Here is a 24757-nt window from a genome sequence, read left to right as displayed (position 1 = left end):
TCAATCAGTGCCAGCTGTGAATGAAGTAACACCCAATGGCTAGACACACTATGACACCAGGAGTAACACTGCTATGTCACCCCAAAATATTGAAACAATGGGACCTCTCCCTAGGTTGCCACAGTACTCGCTAACGACTTCCATCTGGAATAATACAGAACCATCTTTCATCACTGAACACAATGTGACTGTATCCACCAGCAGTCCATGCTTCCTGGCCATGGCACCATTTAACACAGCTGTCTGTTACAGTGTTAACAGCAGGCTACACGTGGGACAGTAATACCATAGTCCAGCTGCTGCTAGTCACTGACCAGAGGACCAGGAGGACAGAATGTTGCATGGAGTCCATTACTTGTTCTTGGATGGCAGGAGCAGATGGGACGAGGTTACGATGTGCTTGGTGCACAATACGGCGATCCTTCCTTGTGTCAATCAGACATGGTCGACCGAAACACTGAAGATGAGTATGCCTGCCTTCAGGTTCCCCCACAGTCCAACATCGGCCAGTCACATCCAAAGGTCCTAAAAACCTGGATATTGCTAGATTCAACCAGCCACCGAGATGGAGACCAACAATGAGGCCCCTTTCAAACTCTGAAAGGCACTGATAATGCTATAGCACATGAGTATGCAGCACCTTCACATCCTTATTCAATATCTTGCACTACTCACACCCTTTATGCCCTGAAAGGCCTTGTAACAGCAATAACACACTCTGGTAGCTGTTCTACCAGCCGCAGAGTATTGCAAACCTTATCATTTTGATATCTGCCATAGATATGTAGTCACATTGACATCCCACCATGTCTTCTGGGAGCTTCACCTTTTTAGCCATGCAGTATACTTTACACTTTATGACATTGGGTTCCTTTTCTTTAGTAATAGTACTTTTGTTAGTAAGTGTTGTTGGGGCTGCAGTGCAGCTACAGTTGATGTGATGTCCTTCTTTCCTTAAATAATTTCAAAAGTGACAAGATGGAAATAAAACTTCAGTAAGGGAGTGATTGAGACAAAACACAAGATCTGCCTCCACTCATGCAGTTAATATACCATAATGATAGTAGAAATTAGACAAATTATTATTCCACAGACACCACCTTAAAAACATTTTATTTAATTTCAAAGCATTACTGATTTGAGAATCCTACAAATATACAGCAATTTTCTGAAATCTAAGCCATTGTTATTAAAGCAAGAAAATTAAGACCTGAAGTAACAAATAAATTTTGTAAGCTACAGTAACTCAAAAACATTAGTTGCCACAAAACACAATGATAACAGTGCAAAGAATGGTACAGACAAACACAAGCTTCTGGGGAGTGATACAGTTCCTCTTACTTGGAATATGTAGGTGACACTAACCCAAGTAGAACAAAGTGAGGACTCTAAATCAAGGAATTAATATAAATGGACAACACTAATCTACAAGAGAAACTAAAGTAGATACAAGAATAGTGACACTGAAAATGAAAAAGATTTTCTCATTATCTGTGGTTACACGCTAAAAGGGCTAGAACCAAATTCACGAATTAACTAACTACATATTCAGCTCAAAAGTAGGTTCACCAGATATCAGGTATGAACTATAAAGGTGTGTTCATATATGTAGTGATAAATTCATTTCAGTGCAACAATGAGTAAGAGCTTTGGTGATAAAAGATCTAAGGATTCAAACTAAATTTTTTCTAAATATGACATAAAAAATGAGCCAGTTACCTATACTGATAACATTTTAACATATTATGGACCCGAAGATTTGTCTGCTTTTTATTTGTTTTTGTTAGGGACATTCTCACCATTCAGAACAGTTCACTGAACTGCCAAAAACACGCAGGGAAGTCCTACATAAAAAATTTACATAAAAAGAAATTTTAATCAAGAAAATTTAACTCTGTTTCATAATCATGTAACTGAAACACAAAGCCCCTTTGTCCTAATATTTCAAATAGTGCAAATTATGTTAAGTTTTTAGGCAGTGTTCAAGGTGCAGTTAACAAAATCTTTCCACCAGAATCTATCATAACAAAGTAACAATTAAATATAAGCATCCAACTGTTATTTTAGGCACTAGAATGATATATTTAACAATGTTGTGAATACAGCAAAATAAAAGCCAAATAATAAGCTAATTCCATGGCATAAGAATACAACAATGACCGTGTGGTCTGCTGTCAAAGCTGAATTAGTAGTTACAGTCTGAAAGAGTCAAATTCCTAAAATTAAGCTTGATGGTGTCATTATTATGTGAGTGTGTGCTGTAAAGTAATGCCTCCGAATTTTTTATTCCTTTCTCACTATTAGGTAAGTATTACATGTCATGCAGATCATTCGGTCACCTTTCCTGTTTTGCTGACAAGATGCAACCCTCTGCCACAAGAGGGATCTGAATTGTTGCGTGTAATGTGGTGGTGTGTAACTACATCAGCGCATGAGAAACAGCATACTACAATCAAGTTCCTGAAAGCATGAATCTGATGAATTCCTCCACACATTAGGCACCCTCTCCTTTGGCATGACAATACTAGACCGTACACAAATTCTGCGACATTTGCAACAAACCAGTGTCTTTAGTTCATTGACACTGTTCATCCTCCATACGGTCCTAACTTGGCCCCATCTGATTTTCAACTGTTTCCAAAACTTAAAGAACACCTCTGAGAACTTCACCTTGATAGTGATGAAACAGTACAAGCAAAGGTGAGGTTGTGGCTTCATCAACAAAGTCAAACATTCTACAGTGATGGTACCAAGAAACTAGTCCCATGTTGGGAGAAATGTGTTCATTTCCAGGGTGACTATGTTGAGAAATAAATAGGAAGACACAGAGAAAAAAGCTGTAGAATGTTAATAAAGTTTGTTTTATTTAAAAAGCTTTAAGAGTTTTTGCATATTTGTAAATCCAGGTCAAATAGAGTGTTTTAATGAAATAGATTATCAAAACAGTAAATCCTTTGGCCTGGTTTAAAAATTTGAAAGCTCCAAATAGTTTAAAAAAAATAGACATGGAAACAATTATATTGTCACTAAAAAGAATCCTGAATTTTAAACTTCCTGGTAGATTAAAACTGTGCACTGGACTGGGACTCAAAACCTGGGACCTTAGCCTTTCATGCGAAAGTGCTCTACCGACTGAGCTATCCAATCCTAACTCATGAGCTGCCCTTACAGCCATACTTCTACCCGTATCTCTCTCTTATCAAATTGGCACATACTCTGGTGTAGAATGAAAATTCAGTGATGACTGTTACTGGGGTAGGGACCATAGTGTAGGGAAATGGATGCACAAGGAACATAGGGACTGAGCAGGATATGGGGTGACGGGAGGAAAGGGGGATCATGAAAAGCTGTTCTAGTTGTGGTGGGCAAAATGGTACAAAGAATGAACCTTATTTCAGTGCACAATTTTATGAACCATAGCCTTGTTGAAGTAGACAATTAATACATTCAGGGCGAGGATAGTACTGAGTGATAATAGGTGCACTGTGCATTTCCTTGACTTTTATAATCATTTTCTCATGCCATCATTTGGCGAGTAGATCTTTTATCTATCCAGTTATATTAAATAAGAAGTCAGAGAAACCAAAACTGTTGAGTATCTAATTAATAACTTGTGTAACTTTGCTTTCGCAATGCACATTGAAGCATGTGCTATTGACATGGAGATAGAAAATAGCATGCTTTCCACAAAACACTGGTTTGTTGTACACCGTGTCATGTTGTAAAATGTTGTATTAATGTGATGCTTCAGGGCGTGTAATACTGTTGAGTATAGGCTGCCCTGTCCCTCTGAAGTAAATTATTCCACATGTGTTTACCTCACAAGCACCCTGAGTGTGCAGCATATCAATGGCATCATTGATTGTCTTCTAATTTTGTTTTTGATCTGACAGATCAGTTTAATGTTCACTTGGGCAAGAATTTTCTCCACCTGGACCATGACTGTATGGTACAATAGTGGTACATTGTTGTTCTAACTCCAGATCTTTGTCACTCTTGTTCTTTGTGTGTATGACTCTTTGTTGATGCTTATAGTATTAACTCTGAAGGTGGTATCCAGTTTCCAGCTTCTGCAGTTCTGGCTCCATGTTGTCAGCATCACAGATTCACTGAGCACTTTTGCACAGTGTAATACAGACTTCTCGTGCTGTGGGTGCATTGTGGAAGTACATTTTATGGGAAGTTGCGAAAGTCTACACATGTAAATAGTACCATGTTTATTTTCACTCAATTATTGAGTAAGGTATTGTTCTTTCCAGAAACACACGTAATGTATCATGAGAAATGGAACTGCAGAAGAGGAGAGGGGGAGGGACCCATTAGGAATGTATGCTGAACATCAAAAGGAATCATGTCACCCATTACAAAAATCCTTCAGATATTAACAAAAATCCTTCAGATATTAACTGTACACCATCAGGCCAGATTGATTGCCATATAGCCAAAGTGGATAATGTTGATCGATCACAACTAGGGACCGGATTTCAATGACTAAAAGAAAAAATACGAGTGAAATATGCCTTTATGACCTAAAACTAATATGAACATGACCTTAAAAAATAAAATACAACTTTACTTACGTTTGTTTAAAAGCACTCTTGTTGATTTTTTATGTACTATGTAATACAAAATTCACTTCTGAACAAATTGTGAGTATAGGACTTACTTTTTGCAGTGTTTGAAACTAAATAGCACTTATTTTTGAAATGTCTGTTTTTACTACAAAACACCACTTGTTTAATGTATTCCTGTCAATCTACAGTTTCTGCATAATTGCACTGGATCAGAACATGCATTTTCTGGTTTTCTATTTTCAAAGATCTACAGTTGTCTTGATGAGGATAGTTTTGTACACAGAAAGTTCCTTTGCACATCACAGACATCGCATATGAGTACATGAAGATAGTGAGGTAACTGCAAGCCAGCTTTAGTTCCTTTTCTTCAAATATTGTGACATTTCCAGAAAGACTGTAATTAATTTTGGACATTGCAGAATATCCACAATTCTGCTGTAGAACACTTTGCAATTTTTTGTTCACTTTGTCAGCCAAAAGGCCATGAGCTCGATCCAATTCACTCGGTACATGTTGCACAATATTTGGATGTCACACAGCTGAATACCAGCTGCTTCCATTGATACAATGGCTTTTGATACCACTGAAAACTTGACACTGATGTACGCTAAGTTCCCAGACAATGTACCTGTAGAGAGCTCTTTTACATTTTTGGTAGTACTTTATTCATCACTATCAAGATCACAAAAGATTGTCTTTGTTTTGGTGTAGTTGGTGCAGTAATACTCAGCAGTTTTAAGCCGAGAACTGCATTGTGTAAGAACAGGCTGAGGGGGTAGAGAGGAGCAGTCAAGGTGCTCGTTCCTTCAATTCCTGCACCTGTAGTGGAGCTTTCACATAGATTTTCTTGCCATAGGAAGTGATGTACACCACACTGGGGAAAGGAATCTGAAGCTTCTTGGCTGCTTTAGCCATGTATGAAGCACCACCTGTTACTAGCAACAAATGTTGTCTCTATTCACACCATCCAGCCACAGTAGCTTCATAGAGCTGTCAAACAAAATTGCAACTGTCGAGTTGTTTATTCACTCGAGAGCTTCAAATGTTAGGAGGAACATCTACTTTTACACCACCAGCAAGAACAAAATTAGCAACAGAAGGTTCACCCCCAACCTTTTGGTCATCCTCCTTGTAGCACATGGGTCAATAGTTCTTTTCCAATTTATATTCATCTGGAACTGGATGTTGGTGTACTTGGTCAAGAACTGTCTGAAGCATTAGCTTCTTCAGTGGGATGCTGCGAGAGACCATCATCTCACACATCTTGAAAAATGATTGCACAATTGAAGATGAACCTGTCTGTTCAAATAACTATGTTCTGCTGTTAAATTGAACAATGGAAAATTCAGAATGGAATGTAACACCAACATCAAAAGGATAGTTGCTACTCACCATATAGCAGAGATGCTGAATCACTGATAGGCACAACAAAAGGGCTATCAGAAGGTGTGCTCTTGGTCAACAAGGCCTTCCTTGAAAATAGACAAAACACACACACACACACAGAAACACACAGTCTCTGGCAGCTGAAACCAATGGTGTTAGCGTGAATGTGCGTGTGTGTTCATTGTCTATTTTCGATGAAGACCTTGTTGGACTAAAGCCACTTTCTGTTGTGCCTATCTGCAATCCAGCATCTCCTATATATGATGAGTAACAACTATTCTTTTCATGATAGTGTTTGGCTGCTATAATTTTTAGCACTTCTCTTAACACAGCTGCTGTGTTTGACAGTATTACAGTGTTGTTGCACATTTAGCTCTTTTCTGCATTAATTTCAGACAGTTTACAAAATAATAATTCCCCATCAAACTGTGAATTGTGGTTTATACTCCAACGCATTTGATTCACGTACAGGAAACATGTCAAAATTGCGGTAAAATTTCACCATAAACACAGAACAGCTGGTGTTACCAAACATCATCATAATAATAATACAATTTTGTTATGTATACATACAATAAAATCTAACACTTTGTTACCCATTCCTCAAATTATCATTTCATCCTCTATGTATTCTTCTATTAAATAGTAGCATTTCTCCCGCAGAATCTGCTGAAGCCTCTTCTTTTAAAATTTCTGGATTCGTATTAAATATGTTTTTGCCCATTAACTTGTTATATTTTGTCATCCCCATATACTGTGGAGTCAATGCATATAATTTCAACTGGTGTGAGGACAGCACAAAATTATTTTTATTTCTCGTGTTATACATGTGATTAAAATGATTCTCCTCAAATAATTTTTGTCTGGTGTGTAGGAAGATTATAATTTCATAAACTTATATGGAGGGAATTTGTAGTTTCCAAAACAATGAGTGACAAGACTGTTTGCTGTGCAGTGCACATATATCTGACAAATTTTCTTTTGCGGTTTCAATATTCGAGATACACTACTTGAACTTCCCAGAAAATTATACCGTATCTAATAACAGATTCAAAATAACTATGATAGGTAAATTTTCACATACTCAAGACAGTGGAATCTGCTAGTATTTGCATTGCAAATGTAAAACTGCATAGTTTATTTGATAGGAAGTCAATATGTGTATTCCAACTGAAGTTCTTGTCCACATTTAGTCCCAGGAACTTGACTGTGTTGACTTCTTCCGTAAGTTGAATTTTAAGTTCCTCATACTTTGAATGTTTGGTTTTGAAATGTACCTTTTTTTTTTCTTTTCTTTTTACATTCAGTTTCAATCCATTTAACTGGAACCAGTTTTCTAAGGTATCCAGTGTGTTTACAATGGAGCTCAGAATTTTTTCTGCATCATCAACTTCAATTAAAACAGGAGTATCATCCGCCAACAGAACTGATACGGAATTTATATTTGGGGGTAAGTCATTTACATAGAACAGGAACAGGATAGGCCCCAAAATGGAGCCTTGAGGCACAGCTTGTGATACTGTACTCCATTTCAAACAATAATTCACTGCATCTGAAGGGATAGTTACTTTTTGTTTTCTGTTGTGAAAGTATGATGTGAGCCACGTTAGAGCGTTGTCCTTAATCTCATATTTGTCTAATTTGTAGATAAGCAAGTCATGGTTAACTGTGCAAAATGCTTTTGTGAGATCAGATATCTGAACCTTTACTCCTCTGATACAATGACTTGCAAATCTTTTGAATAAAGGTATTCACTGCATCCACAGTATTTTTTTCCTGGTTGAAATCCAAATTGGTTACTTATAATAATATCATTTTTTTACAATACAATTTTTGATCTGGTTTGCAGCTACTTTCTCTAACACTTTTGACACGACTGGAAGAATAGAAACAGGGCAATAGTTTCCCATGTCTTCCCTTGACACTTTCTTGAACAGAGGTCCGACTTTGGTGTACTTCAAAATAACGGGAAAGCATCCCTGTTCAAAAGATAGGTTGAATATTTTACTTAAGGGAGGTGCTATTATGTCACACACTTTAGTGAGTATCCCATCCGACCCGGCAGAGTTTTTATTTTTTAATTATCTTATAATGTTCTCCACATCCTTTATTGTGACTTTTTTAAAATCTGTAAGATACTCAGCTTCTTGGTGGAGTCCAAGGGGATTTAGTTTACTCTGATACACTGTTACATTAACACCAGACATTGCCACATTTATGAAGAATTCATTTAAACACTCTGATATTTGAGCTGTGTTTACAATAAAGCTATCATCTAGTTAATGCTGAAGAACTTATCTCCAAAAGCACAAACAAAACCTTGCACCTTTGTGCTGTTGGACCACTTTCCCTTTGGTATCTTGAACTAAGCTGGGTCTGCATTCAAACTGAATTATATCAGGTGTTTATGACTTCAGATGCCACCTTTGTTGGTTCCAAGAGTTTTTTGTCAACTCTGTGCAGCAATGTCTTACACCTGCAAACCGACTAGCGTGTTAAATTACTTGTTTCTTATAGTCCTGACAAAGAAAGCTTTGTAGAAACTGGCATTTATTTGTGACAATATATCTGAAGCACTGACATGTAAACAACATTTTCATATTTTTATTCTTGTTAACACATTGCATACCAGCTGCTGCGCTGCGCAATTCTCATAACACGCATGAAATGAGCGACCATTTCTTATCTGAATGTAGCTGCATGTACTGGTGTCGGATGCTGTTGAAACTCGGCAGACATGTTTGTTTAATGTTATAATATTCTTGAAGTGTGTGATACCTCTGGAAACACGTCTTCATGTAACGGTAATTCACAAAACTGGCAGTAGTATCTTGTTTCACTTCATTTACGATGCACTGCACAAACTCTGCAAGGTTTTGCTGGATATTTCCTTTTTCCACTTCCCACAATAGTCTGAATAGTATGTTCATGCATGTTCCCTGGCAATCAACCAGGTGGATCCTTGGGAGTTGCTCATTTTGTAGGTCTGATTGGGTCAGTTTCCTACACAGTTTCCTACACAGCTGCTGCGCCAATTTGTTGATCACCTGTCCAGGCTCTTGCAATTTCTTTTAGGAAACCTTCCGCCCTTCTGCCCCCCCCCCCCCCCTCCTCACAACCATAGACGCATTGTGAACTGTTATCATTCTCACCTCCCTTGTCCTTCTTCAGACAACTTTTATCGTCAGAAGCTTCGTCATCTATAATGTTCACAATTGACTCACTTTGGTTGATTATAGGCGTGTTCTTTTCTGCAAACAATTCAGCAAGAATTTCACTTTCCATCAACTTTTTTCACGCAATACGGCACAAGGCAATAACTACAGTACTGACTACTTCATGGTACTGATTGTTGGTGGTAAAACAAAAGTTCACACTGTTGTTCTCTGCACTGAACTCTCCAATACATATGTAACCTTTTGTTACATAGAAATAGTTACTGGCATGAGCAACACGTCTCAGAAAATGTATGCGGAATGAAAAACGTAAATTTATGTGATCAGTCCACAGCAGTTGGATGTGGAAATACATAAGTCTATGTGAGCCATATGCAACATGTTCATATATGCATTTTAGGCTAAAGTTGCCCAAGATATCACTTATCATAAAAAAAGATGTAAAAATGACTCTATATTCATGATAAAAATACATTTTTCTATACTACAATACCTGGATTTGTGCATAAACTGTTGTAAAATTCACCTTAAGAAGTTAAGAAAAAAATATATCTTTTGAATCCTGGCCCTAATGTGTATGGGCTGGTTCATTATTTAAAAGGCATTGCTCACACCAATCATAGTTTATTAATTTCCTTATACAATCCCAAAACAGTGGTAAGAAAGAGAGAGAATGAAATGACTACAGGACAGAAATATAATCACATCTATTTTATGAAATAGCTAGAAAAAATAGTTAAGCTGTAACATGAAAGGCAGCCTAAAACAAATAATTGATACTTGCAAAAACCCTTAAATTCCAGTACCTAAATAGTAAAAAGAATCCACAGTAGCAAATCATTATACTTAAATCTTGATAATCATATTATATTCAGTCTTTCCATTCTATAAAAATTGTGCTTATATTTCTGTAGAATAATCGCTTCAGTACCTCCCACCACTATTTCGATTCTGAGTGGAAAATATAATTAATTACAATTGGTAATAGTAATTCCATTACATAAGTAACTATCTCATGCACTCTAGTTATTGGTAATTACTTTTGTGCCCTTTGTACTTCCCATTTAGTGTAAGTGTGCTGTTACCCAATGAATGTGTGATGCCTGTATCCACTTTGGCCTCACGGCATGGGGCTTGGTTATGTTTGTAATACTGAAGTTGACAAGTATACCTTAGAGAATATATTTATAATTATCATAAACTCACAGACTATATGTTGCCTTTGTTCTACAGGTTGCATATGATAATCTGCTATTAGGATTACAAGGCTGGTACTGCATTAAAGTTATTAAATAAGGATTGGGTATGTAATCATTGTGGGTTTTGTGAATGAAATCGTGTAGACTACTTAATACGCATCAATGTAAACTACGCAGAAGATGGCTGTTGTAAGATTATTCATTGCATTTCTACAATGAATCAGCCACACAGGCACAAAATACACATCTGCACTGTCAAATATTGCAGAGTAAATGGCATTTGTTCCAATGTGTTAATAATTTGCTCAAAAAGTAAGTCACAAACCCAAAACAGTGGAAAGTGTTACAACAGATAACTGTTGCTCCATTTTTCCATTTAGTACATTTTTATGTACTTTGCATCTTTATTAAGCTGGGTCTTCAAAAGTTTGCACTTGCAACCCAAAATGACTTGTTTAATCAGACACAACGTTTACAGTGTAAGTGTATTTAGCTCCAAATTTCATTTGACCTTCTGCCCACTACCACACCATACTCACAATGTATACTTTGTTATATAATTGAGACTTGCCTTCCTTTCTTATAATGCATTTATTTTTCTTGTAAATAATCAACGAGTGTATACAGCACAGAACACAGTAAAATATGAAAATTAAATAAAATGTTAACTTATAGGAGTTATAATGAGTCAATTAAATGGATTAGGAGAAAGGAGAATGACACTACATGTCAAATAATGAGTACAATTTTACTACCTCTGAAAACCAGTTGAATGCTTGGAAAGCTTCTGCTCTTGTTCGGTACACATTAGGTGATAAGGTATGAACTAACACATCATCAACCCATTTTCTCCATTTCCTTTCAAGCCTATAAAAAAAGAAAGAAATGTAGTCATTGAGGACAAAAATACAAGAAACTGGATGCAAATTGTGCATATACATTGTACAGTTTTTAAAATTGAAGAATAATTACAGTCAAGAAATAATAAATAAATATCTGGTTTCAAACAACGGAAAATCCAGGATGGAATGTAACAATACCAGAGAAGGAAAGTTGCTACTCAACATATAGCGGAGATGCTGAGTCGCAAATCCTTAATGGCTGAAAGATATAATTGTGTGAATCTTTTTGTTGTGCCTATCGCAACTAAGCATCTCCGCTATATGGTGAGTAGCAACTTTCCTTCTCTAATATCTGGTTTCAATTAGATTGCAATAAGGCACTGTAGAAAAATGTTGTTGCTGGAAACGACACACTCACTGTCTTAACAAATATTCAAATTTCTTGGTCTAAAAAGAAGTCATTTACACTCTGAAAGTCAAAATCTCCAACTTTATAGTTAATTTCTTTTAATTACAATGTAAGCTGCAAGGAAATGTAATAAAAAATTTTCAAATAGATTCAATTCCAATTCTGTTGACATGGACTTTAAGGGAGCATCTACAAAGTGGCATTAAAGGGACTATGAATGACCACAAAATATTAAGAACATAGTTCATGAACTCATGTTGAGACTGTGTCAGGTATGACACTCCCTGCAGGATTTGCAACAACTAGTCACATATGACTAAATGTGTGTATCCTGCCATGGATTGTCAAAATAGGCCTATGGTATAAGTACATTGTTGACTTTCTAATTGCCATCATAAATTCCTCATATTACTAAACAATCTTTTGCAAACACATGTAGCACCACTTCTCTATTAGGTGCTGCTTTTCGCTTCTCCACCATTATTCACCTCCTAAACGTGAAATTTAATGCTATATATAATCGGATTCTCATAAATATCCTACAAGGAAATGATATAACCTTGCCACTTAATCCATCAGTTCTGATTTCTATTCATTTGCTCCTTTACCACACCAGAAGGCTCACACACTCCTTTTCACTTACATGGCACTTCTATAACGCGTAACAAACACAACATTAATAACATTTCTCCCCCAGGAGTAAACAACTTTTACTATGTCACACACTGTAACTGAATTATATTTTTTGCAGTATTTGTAACACTGCAACTTCACTTTTTGAGAGAAGAGGCAACTGATGCTCCAGGAATTTGGAAAGAACCACCAGACAAAGTAGTAGTTGCTGAGTGTGGGCAAGATAAGCCACTGGAGGAGCTGTCAAAAAGTAAAGCTTGGGTAGCAAGCAGCCATCCAACCAACACAAAGATAAAATAATCAACCAGTTCATTTGGATTACACGAGTCCAGCTGGGTGGTAAATAATACATTCCACCACAGAAAGAAATGTAGTAATTATGTAGTAACTGAGAATTAAATAACAGAGTTTTAAATTGCAGTCTGGCAAGGGACTTACTACAACTTTAAGTAAGTTTCCAGAACTTTAATGATGTTTGTGAGGAAATCTTTATTATATATTGATAAATGGGTACAGAATCCAGTTGTGTTACAGTAAATAAAAAGTTATTTAGTAGGTCCGTGTGTTTCCTTCACTGTAGGTAGCCTGCCCTCTTGGTTCACATGACTGTATTTTGTTAGGTTTAATTGTGATCAAGTTTGGTCAACTGATAACTCTCCCTGCATTTCTCTGAACCAAAGATCTTAGAGAATGAAGTAGTCAGAGGGTTTTTTAAAAAAAGTCTAATAGATTCACAGTACTTGTCTCACAGAGCTTCATAGATAAAGTGAGGCTGTCAGTCCTAATATACAATCTATGAGGTATGGACTTAGCTGAATAGTCATAAGATAATTTGATTATTACTGAGGCCCTTGAATGGTATTGCAAGCAATTGTAGTATAAAAGAACACACAAATGGCATTTTAAAATAATTCAACTAATATAAGTATAAGTATGAAAATGACCTAATCTTGGTAGAAGGCAACTGACTTACAGAAGATTGTGTGTGGTTACACATCACTCCAGAAGAGTGACGAGCAACCCTACATCTACCTGGCCGACAAATGATGCTCGTGAACCGTGAAACAAAATAGTGATTTAATATTTGCGAGAGCAGACCGTTGTGTGGATTTATAATGTAATTTAGATGTGGCAAGACATCTCAAAGGATGACGAGCATATTAACTCAAGAGGAACTATCTCCTGGGGCATTTGTGCATGCTCCATGCATTGTCACCCCAAGATGAAGAAGTAAATCAGCCCTTGAGCAAGGACAATAGTCAAAAATGTTTACATTATGAAGAAAACACAAAAACCATTTGAATTTATTCATTCTCTTATCGTACTTAGAACTATCAAGATGATTATTGTATTATTATGTTAGATCTTTAAAGTATAGGTAAAATTCCTATATTGAGAATGTCTTGTTTTTAAGCTTTCCATGTATCATTTACAAAGAATACATGGAAAAGGTTTCATTGTAGAAATTCTTCACATTTATTTCAAAGACTATTTTTAAGTTGATAACTTTATTGCAAAGGCTTCCCTAAGGATCTTCAAATTCTTTCATTTCCAGACTTGTGTATTTCATCTTTGATAATATTAATGGCTAATAACAATGGTATGTTTCAAGGAGCAGCTTGCACAAAGGCACACAAAAACTCATTCTTCCAACACTCTGTCCATGCATAGAATAGATAGAAACCGTAATGTACAGTACTGTAAGAAGTAACTTAGACACAATTTTTAAAATAATCTGTAAAACATGCTACTAGACAATTTATAACTCTATAGATAAAACCTAACATGTTTTAAATTTCAGCTTGGACAAAATTGCTCAATCATATCAGACAAGTGAAATCTATTAAAGGACCCTTGCATGTAAGAACAAGTAAGCATGCCATAAATACAGTATTTATAAAAAGCTGCCCAAACATTCAGTCAGATCTTGTAATATACTATGAATGTGATATCAATGAATTACTACTGAATCCCAAACAAATTCCTGGGTGTAACATACGAAAAGAAAACCCTACTGTACAACTACACAGTTTATATCCAGACAGACCTTAAGTGGAATGACCACATAAAACATAGTAGGAAAAATGGTTGCCAAACAGAGATTCATAAGGAAAAGTAATTCATCCATAATCTTAGAGGAAATGTAATTCATCCATGAAGAATGTGTCTTATAAGGTGTTAGTTTGAATGAGTCTTGAGTATTATTCATCAATACGGGATCTTTACCAAACTGGACTGTTTGAAGAGAGAGAGAGAAAATCCAATGAAGAACAGCACATTTCGTCATGGGATCGTTTTGGCGGCGCTAGAGCGTTACTGAGATGTTCAACAAACTTCTCCAAGCAGACATTACAAGAGAGGCACTGTGCATCACAGGGGTATACTGTTGAAATTTTGAGGAAGAACTTTCAGGGGAAGAGTCAGACAACATATTACTTCCTCCCATATACATCTCGCGTAATGGCCACAACGAAAAAATTTGAGATAATACACAGGCGTATCAACAAATTAATATTCTTCCCACATGTCATTTGTGAGTGGAAGAGGGCGGGGGGGGATCAGTTACTGACACCAGAAGTACTCTCGTGCTTACATAGTATGATGTAGATGCCAATGTTGTATTAAGACATATTACTTCCAGCATTAAGCAAGACTGCAGCATCTACAAGAGAAAAAGGCCAAGAAATCCACACAATCTCAGTCAAGAATAAATAAAAAAAAAGGGGAGCCAAATAAGATCCAGTAGTTACAGATCATGAGAAATTAAACAAGTGGAACATAGTATTCTGGCACCAGAACAATAAATGCTGGAACTGAATGGAGTAACAGAAGAAAAGGGGAATTATTTAAGAAGAATTCTGAATTTTAATCAGAGATTTATTGGAAAAGTGTGGCTGTTGTCATTGACAACTGAGTAAACAACGTAACATTAAGAAATGCTTCGCTAAATACTCACATGGGAAGTCAACTTTAAAAAGGAAATAATTTTGCCAATAAGTAACAGTTACTAGCCAAAAATACATTGCAGAGGAATTGTAAGTCCACAGGAAGAATGACTGGTGGCTGACAACATGTCTTCAGCAATGACGCAGTAGCTAGCAGTATCAATGGAAGAAGCGCAAGAATCTACAACAACCGGGCGGTAACATATGCAGTGATCTAACTCAGCATCATCATCTTGATGTGATGAGCTGTACAAATTCACTGTGTTGAAGCCATATAAACATCATTTCTGACCTTTTTATTGCTCATGTAAACCCCACATTGCATGTTGTACTACCATACAGCGAGATCTTCACCGATAGTAGTCCAGATTGCTGTACACACAGGTACCTCTAATACCCAGCAGCACGTTCTCTTGCATTGATGCATGCCTGTATTCATCATAGCATACTATCCACAAGTTCATCAAGGCACTGTTGGTCTATATCGTCCCACTCCACAACGGTGATTCAGTGTAGATCCCTCAGAGTGGTTGGTGGGTCACGTCGTCCATAAACAGCTCTTTTCAATCTATCTCAGGCATGTTCGATAGGGTTCATCTCTGGAGAACATGCTGGCTACTCTAGTCAAGCCATGTCATTATCCTGAAGGAAGTCATTCACAAGTTGTGCATGATGGGGGCGCGAATTGTTGTCCATGAAGACGAATGCCTCGCCAATATGCTGCCGATATGGTTGCACTATCGGTCAGAGGATGGCATTCACGTAAAGCCATTATGGTGACTTCCAAAACCACCAGCGGTATACGTCAGCCCCACATAATGCCACCCCAAAACAGCAGGGAACCTCCACCTTGCTGCCCTCGCTGGACAGTGTGTCTAAAGTGTTCAACCTCCAACCACGTCACCGATGATTGTCTGGTTGAATGCATATGTGACACTCATCAGTGAAGAGAATGTGTTGCCAATCCTGAGCTGTACATTTGGCATGTTGCTGGACCCATCTGTACCAAGCTGCATAGTGTCGTGGTTGCAAAGATGGACCTCGCCATCACCGTCGGGGGTTAAGTTGCACATCATACAGCCTACTGCACACACTTTGAGTCATAATACCACGTCCTGTGGCTGCACGAAAAGCATTATTCAACATGTTGGCATTGCTGTTAGGGTTCCTCTGTGTCACAATCCGTAGGTAGTGGTCATCCACTGCAACAGTAGCCCTTGGGCGGCCTGAGCAAGGCATGTCATTGACAGTGTGTGTGTGTGTGTGTGTGTGTGTGTGTGTGTGTGTGTGTGTGTGTGTGTGTGTTTGTTTGAAGTTTACGGGCGCTAAACAGCATGGTCATCAGTGCCCAAACGCATAAAAACAGGAACACATGCAGTGAAGGGACTAAGACGGACAGCGAACAAGGAGAACGGCTAAAAGACACAGACCTGACGCAATTCCAAATCCTCATATACAGAGGCAAAACAAGAGGAGAAGAAACGCACTAAAAAAGGAAAGAAAACACAAGGAAAAAATAACAGAAACCGAAGGGAAACAAGGAGGTAATCATGACTGGCGGACCTCTTACCTAAAACCTGGGTGAGCCTGTCACCCAGCAGGAAGTCATTGACAGTTCCTGTCTCTCTGCATGCCCTTCATGTCCAAACAACATCGCTTTGATTCACTCCGAGACACCTGGACACTTCCCTTGCTGAGAGCCCTTCCTGGCACAAAGTAACAATGCGGACATGATCGAACTGCAGTATTGACTGTCTAGGCATGGTTGAACTACAGACAACACGAGCCGCGTACCTCCTTCGTGGTGGAATGACTGGAACTGATCAGCTGTCGGACCCCCTCCATCTAATAGGCACTGCTCATGCATGGTTGTTTACATCTTTGGGCGGGTTTGGTGACATCTCTGAACAGTCAATGGGACTGTGTCTGTGGTAGAATATCCAGAGTCAACATCTATCTTCAGGAGTTCTGTGTGTGTGTGTGTGTGTGTGTGTGTGTGTGTGTGTGTGTGTGTGTGTGTGGTGGGGGGGGGGGGGGGCATGCATCATGTTGTATGGTTAAAAACTGATGATTTTTATATATACTTCAACAAAGTCACCTGCTATTTGACAGTTTTTGATTGGGAAAAGATTACTGCAGACTTTTATAGAACAATTTGGCCCTGATTTAAATCTCAAAAGTGCAAAGTTAAATGCTAAGCTAGATAACACTACTGCTGACTTGAAAGATGCAATGTGTGGAACTGGAATATACTTTGATACCACTAGCATGAAGGGGTTATAGTTACATGCTAAAATCCTCAGGAGATTCACATTCTTTGAGAATTTTTGTACAATGACACCTACATCGACCCTAGTTATAATTGTACTTCATGTTTCATTTTCTGTATGACGATTCTCCTCTTCTACAACTTTGAATTACACTTTCTTTTACTATCCTTAACTGAGATCAAAGATGAGCTACCTATGATGTATCACTTCCACGTGAGTAACATTACAACGTTTACACTGGACAAACAATTTTATTGCTAACTGAAGACTAAAAATACAGAGCTAACAGTCTGAGCATAGTACCATAGAAAACCAAGTGATATGAAAATTCTTTAAGGTTGTTCCATACTTATAAATTTATTAAGTAAGTAAATAATATTTAGACACTTCAATGATTTCCAGAATGAATTTTATCTACATGATTTACACAAATGTTCCATCATATAAGATGAAAATTACATTAATACTGTTGCAAGGTCATGCCTGAACACATGAAAAGAGAAAGTGAACCTCAAATACACAGTGAAATATATACTTCTCATATTTTTTTAACAGTTAAAGGTATTCAGTAGCTCCGAGATATTTTCCCATGAGTTGAACAAACCTGGTATAGTTGTGACACACTTAAGCAATTTTCTAAGATGGATTGCACAAGTGTTGAGTAAGCAATTTCTTTTGTAACTGGATTGCATTTTCTCTGTGTCATACCAATGAACTAAAGTATGCCATCTACTTTACCTACAACTGATCTTGTGTGATCATTCTATTTCATATCCCTGAAAGACTGAATTGTTATGTATTACTATTGTAGTCACAGGATACTATGTTGGCTTTTTTATCATTCTGTTAATTGCACAGTTTTACATTTCTGGACAGTTAAAACAAGTTGCCAATATTTTGCACCACTCCCAAATGTTATCAAGATCAGACAGAATACTTGTGCAGATTTTCCGGACAGTTCTTCATTATATTACATTGGTGCATAAGTTTGTAGCATTTTGTCTTGCACATTGCACATTGCATATTGATGGGTTTATTTATTGTCATTTTTTATTTGCAGTTCACTGTTGCTATTTAAGTTTACATATTGTCAGTTTGTCATCGGGAGATAGTGAGTGGAGCTGCAGACATTAGAAAACCAAGTGTCAAGTGGAGGGGGGTTGCAGCAGTGAAGGCAGGCAGAAATTTTTGTACCACGTATGGCAAGAATGCCACTGGACATGGCACAGTAAGAAAACTGTTTTCTCATTTTGAATTGACATTAATGACTTTCCACATTCAGGAAGACCTTTGGGGTTTCTATGGTTGCAGAATCGAAAATTTACCCCAGTGTAGGCAGACTCTTGTAAATAGTGAAGGAGAATATATTACTGATGACTGAAGTTTCTGTTATACTGTACTTATTTGTGGTGTTTACTAAATTCATGGTAAAACAATACAAATTTATGCACCAACTTAATAGATAAATACATTATCAGTGAAAAGTGTGAGGTTACTATTAATTTGATCTACCATATCATTAATATACAACAGGAACACCAAAGGTTCCCCCATACTTTCCTTGGTCATGCCTGTAGTTACTTCAGTTCTGTTGATATGTCTCCATCCAAGATTACAGGTTGCATCGTCCTTCCCAATGAATCCTCAAAGGCCAGGCACAGTTTTCATTTGATGTCCAGATGATAGCACCATCATTAATAAGTAATGGTATGGTACTGAGTCAAATTTTAACTTGTTCCCTGGCCGCATGAGTGGGCTGCATCCTTTACTACTGTTTGCCAGTGTTTGTTTCCAGAGGAAGGTGGTTTTGGCCAGCCTGGAAATGATGGATCAGTCTTTCTGCTCTTGTCTGAATGGGGTGTGATCTGGGCCTGCTATGCTGATTTAAATGGTGACTGATTACCCCAGGATGGCTGATGTTTTCCAACACCTACTGCAATAAACTCTGAAAAGACCTAACAGGAAATATGTCAGTCTTTGCTGAAGAGAGTTTTAGTGATAGCATGAAACATCCTGTATCCTGTTCCTGAGGATAATTGGCTGAAGAGTTTAAATGTTAAAAAGAATTCAGAGATCTGCTTGGAGTTCGGGAAACCATGAGCACCCGCAGTGTATAGGAGGAAAGTCTTATGCCCTCTAGGTCAGATATGGTGTTTCAAAATATATTTCTGCAGTTGGTTATCAGTAATCTGTAGTGATCAACCAACCTATTTTTCAAATATGTAAAGCCTGCAAGAATCTGAAAGTGTGTTTCCAAACACGTGCTTAAAACTTTGACTGAGTTTTTCTTGTTTTCTGTGCAAGTGGTGTAATTTGGTGAGTAAACATGTGGTCAGTAGGCTTAGGCATGGTATCAAATAGTGGTACCAGTAGTCAGTCGGACATAGCATTTGGGTACAAGTGTCAGAGTATCCCATTAGACCAAAAAGTTTTAAGACTGCATTAATAAAAAAGAGAGAGAGAGGTTAAGATGTTGGTTTTAATTTTTCAAGGATTCTGCATAATACCCTCCCCCCTCCCCCACTTGAGTACAACATGACAAAAGTCCATCTTTGGGATGTTGCTCAACTCACATGTTACACTGGCTTGAATGTCAGTTATGCCGTCAAAGTGTTGACCCTTCATGTGACTATCTTTTCTGCACTTTGTCACATTGTGGTAGGTTCATACTGATAGGACAAAGTCTCATCACCCATGATATTTCCAGAAAAGAAATTTCCACTTTTACATTTCAATAAAGTCACATCAGCTGTCCACACATAATTGTTTATGTTCAGAAGTCAAGATCTATGGGACAAACTTGGCACGTGTCCCTCTTCTTTAAAACATTCTGGAGAATATCTTGAACATTTGATTTAGAGATGCAGCTTCACTGTGATTTGTGACACGCCAATGATGACACACTACAGTCACACGTCCACTACTTAACATTGCCTGCTCACAACTGACTGGTCAAATCAACATCTGTTGTTTACAGTTGTTAGTTCAAGCTACCACCATAGTTAGTGCACTGTTACCATTCAGGTCAAGAATAAAAACAGTCTCTGAATTTTTTGGGCAGATACTAGAGGAACAGTTTAACTGAAACCAATGAATGTCATCTGTTTCTTTGGAAGCTTCAAGTACAATGTTATGTACGCCTTTGACCATCTGTCTTTGAAATGTATTCCAGTTTTGTTGGTGTTGAGTTTAATGGCAGATATTGTTAGGAGACAGATGGAGGCAGCACGTGAACTGTTAGCAATGTACACTTCCCAGTCCACTGGTTGGATCTCGGAATGTTTCTGAAAGTACCTAGACTACACAGGATTTTATTTGTTGCATAGACATCACAACAGCTTAACCCTACCTTGCAACTCAAAATGAGTTTGGTAATCTTAGTTTAGACTAATTTAATACCATAGCAATGCAGAGGGCTAATCTGAGTTCACCTAAAAACGTTTCTGTGTAAATCTGTGGAGCAGTAAGTTGCATAATTTTTCTGGCACATCTCACATCACTAAGAGTGAGTGGATTCTGGTTGCAGTTACGAGTAGGACTTAGCACAACACCACACGAGTTCCATAGTTGAATGAAGGGAACAGTCATTTAGGAAATTGAGAAATACTGCATCTACCCGACTGCCATAATCCATGGTTTTTAGAATGTCCTGCAAGAAAAGCACAAGTTATGTTTCCTAAGAACAATGTTTTCAGAATCCATGCTGGATGGCAAGGAGGAGGTCATTATATTTGGGATATCTCATTACCATTGTGCTAAGAATATATTCTAACATTCTACAACAGATAGTGTCATAGCCATTGGATAGTATTAGAATCAGTTCTCAAACGAAATATCATATATCATCGAATCCCCACAATATTTCGTCAGTGCAACTGACTTAACACCTCCAGATGTGGCAAACACATTAGTGAGCTGACTGCATCCTCTTAGTGGGATATCCACAGGAGCAGATGTGTCTAATTTTGTAATCAATAGTGACACACTGCTAAGTGGTAGGTGGAAGGACTGTCATACCGTCTGACAATGAAGCAAAGACTTTGCTCAATGTGTCAAGGCTGTCGAGACTCCTGTACAATGTGTCATGCTGCAACCAGCTGCATCTGATGAATCCACTGTAAAAACACACACCTGTGGTGGCAAAGTGGCCTCCTCCTTCCTTTTTTTTGTGTCATCAGTCTTCTGACTAATTCAGGTTTCCTGCCATGAATTCCTCTCCTGTCACAACCTCTTCACTAAGAGTAGTACTTGCAACCTATGTCCTCTATTACTTGCTGGATATATTCCAATCTCAGTCTTCCTCTAAAGTTTTTCCCTCTACAACTCCCTCTAGTACCATGGAAGTTATTCGCTGATATCTTAACATATGTCCTATCATCCTGTCCCTTCTTCTTATCAGTGTTCTCCATATATTTCTTTCTCCAATTCTGTGCAGAACCTTCTCATTCGTTACATTATCAGTCCACCTTATCAAATAAAAACATGAACGGCAGTGGCTATCAGTCAAATGTGGAGAACATGTATATAAGGAATTCTATGATAAAATTAATACAAGGTGATGGAGTAATTCAAATAAACGTAAGTTTTATGAAAGGCGGACCCTATCCACAGAACATACATATTGTTAAAGCAAACATGGAAAAAAAGAGCTTCAACCCTAAGATGATTATGAAAGAATAGTTAAGGTTGGCCAATTGGTTCACAGTTGTATAACCTCGTATCTTATTGCATGACACTATGACAAAATGACATAATGGAAGAGGCACAGTTGCAGTCAGCCACTGGCAGACAAACTCAAAGTAGTGCAAGAGCTATGGAAAGTTTAGGTAGTATCTGATGTTAAGAGAATTGGGAGACGTGTCACGCACTCCATAGAGTCAAGACGTTGCTGTGTTGCGTTGTTAGTGGACATCGCTCAGAGGATTCCAGGAGTTTAGACATTTTCTTGTGTTTACACTGAACAAACAATTTTATTGCTAACTGAAGACTAAAAATACAGAGCTAACAGTCTGAGCATAGTACCATAGAAAACCAAGTGATATGAAAATTCTTTAAGGCTGTTCCATACTTATAAATTTCTTACGTAAGTAAATAATATTTAGACACTTCAATGATTTCCAGAATGAATTTTATCTACAAGATTTACACAAATGTTCCATCATATAAGATGAAAATTACATTAATACTGCTGCAAGGTCATGCCTGAACACATGAAAAGAGAAAGTGAACCTCAAATACATAGTGAAATGTAGACTTCTCATATTTTTTAACAGTTAAAGGTATTCAGTAGCTCAGAGATATTTTTCCATGAGTTGAACAAACCTGGTATCATTGTGACACACTTAAGCAACTTTCTAAGATGGATTGCACAAGTGTTGAGTAAGCAATTTCTTTTGCAACTGGATTGCATTTTCTCAGGGTCATATCAATGAACTGAAATCTGCCATCTACTTTACCTTCAACTAATCCTGTGTGATCATTCTATTTCATATCCCTACAAGACTGATGACCTTGCTATTTTGTCCCTTGACATTAGTGACTTTCCACATTCAAGAAGATCTTTGGGGTTTCTATGGTTGCAGAATCTAAAATTTACCCCGGTGTAGGCAGACTCTTGTAAATAGTGAAGGAGAATATATTACTGATGACTGAAGTTTCTGTTATACTGTATTTAGTTGTAGTTTTTACTAAATTCATGGTAAAACAATACAAATTTATGCACCAACTTAATAGATAAATACATTATCAGTGAAAAGTGTGAGGTTACTATTAATTTGGTCTACCATATCATTAATATACAACAGGAACACCAAAGGTTCCCCCAAACTTTCCTTGGTCATGCCTGTAGTTACTTCAGTTCTGTTGATATGTCTCCATCCAAGATTACAGGTTGCATCCTCAGCATTTCTCGTTTTGCTTTGTTATCCTCAGTTTTAGGTGCAATGTTATCCTTTAGTGCTAGATACTAATTTTGGAGTCACTGAGAGCCTTTAGACAGGACCAGAATTTCTTTGGGTTTGGTGAGGTGCCCTTAGATAAGTTTAATATACTATGGATGTTGTTTAAGGCTTTATACTTTTCCCTTTTGACAGCCCAACGTGTTTCATTTAGTATTTCTCTATCAATAGTGACTTAAAATCTTTCATATACACCTATAAATTAAACTTTGTGAGCAGAAGTCAATTTCTGCTTCAAATAATAATTTTATGTATGTATTTTGAAAATTCACAATAATTAGCTTTACATGTCACCCTTCTATAAAAGACAAAATTGCCTGTAAATCTTAGAAAGTAAATAACAGTATATACTAAGTCCTGTACATGTATAGTCCATCTAACTTTCTTTGAGATCTCAGTTTCCAAGTCTTTAACCAGCAGAAAGTGGAAGAATTTGCGTAAATAAAGTATTGGCAATTGTACCTGCTAGATGAACAATACTTATGGTGTATGCACAGCTACAGTGTAACTTTCCACACTTTCTACTTTTAGCTCCATAATTTTGCATTAACCAATATTTCTAATGTAGCAACATGTGCTCCTTCTACCACTTCAATAAGCCATTTCAGTTATATGATTCATCCAAACATTACCTCTATATATTGGTTAAGAAATTAAATATCTTCCATCTGCAACAGTCCTCTCGCCGTGGCTCCCACTACTTTTAAATTCACTAAAGAAAATGCGCCCCCCTGTTCTCCAAATAGCAGCAGTCCTACAGAACAATATGATGTTATGAAACTTCCTGGCAGATTAAAACTGTGTGCCCGACTGAGACTCGAACTCGGGACCTTTGCCTTTCGCGGGCAAGTGCTCTACAAACTGAGCTACCGAAGCACGACTCACGTCCGGTACTCACAGCTTTACTTTTGCCAGTACCTCGTCTCCTACCTTCCAAACTTTACAGGAGCTCTCCTGCGAACTTTGCAGAACTAGCACTCCTGAAAGAAAGGATATTGCGGAGACATGGCTTAGCCACAGCCTGGGGGATGTTTCCAGAATGAGATTTTCACTCTGCAGTGGAGTGTGCGCTGATATGAAACTTCCTGGCAGATTAAAACTGTGTGCCCGACCGAGACTCGAACTCGGGACCTTTGCCTTTCGTGGGCAAGTGCTCTACCAACTGAGCTACCGAAGCACGACTCACGTCCGGTACTCACAGCTTTACTTCTGCCAGTACCTCATCTCCTACCTTCCAAACTTTACGGAAGCTCTCCTGCGAACCTTGCAGAACTAATATGATGTTATGTTTGTTTCCAATGACTCTCCATTTCAGATCATGTATGATACTCTATTTGACAGAAACTCTACAATACTACTGCATATC

General features: G+C 37.6%; 1 protein-coding gene across 2 annotated transcripts in view; it reads right to left on the bottom strand.

Moving 5' to 3' along the window:
* Positions 1 to 24757, bottom strand: part of LOC126253216 (prostaglandin E synthase 2-like) — a 53114-nt gene that overhangs the window by 1979 nt on the left and 26378 nt on the right. For both annotated transcript variants that reach the window (XM_049954408.1, XM_049954401.1), the window contains exon 4: positions 11091 to 11202. In XM_049954408.1, the coding sequence (XP_049810365.1) occupies positions 11091 to 11202 (112 nt within the window). The remainder of the gene's footprint in view (positions 1 to 11090; positions 11203 to 24757) is intronic.

The sequence above is a fragment of the Schistocerca nitens genome, chromosome 1 (genome assembly GCF_023898315.1).
Source record: "Schistocerca nitens isolate TAMUIC-IGC-003100 chromosome 1, iqSchNite1.1, whole genome shotgun sequence".
Lineage (NCBI taxonomy): Eukaryota > Metazoa > Arthropoda > Insecta > Orthoptera > Acrididae > Schistocerca > Schistocerca nitens.
The sequence above is the reverse complement of the archived record's forward strand: the minus strand, read 5'-3'. Positions and strand labels throughout refer to the sequence as shown.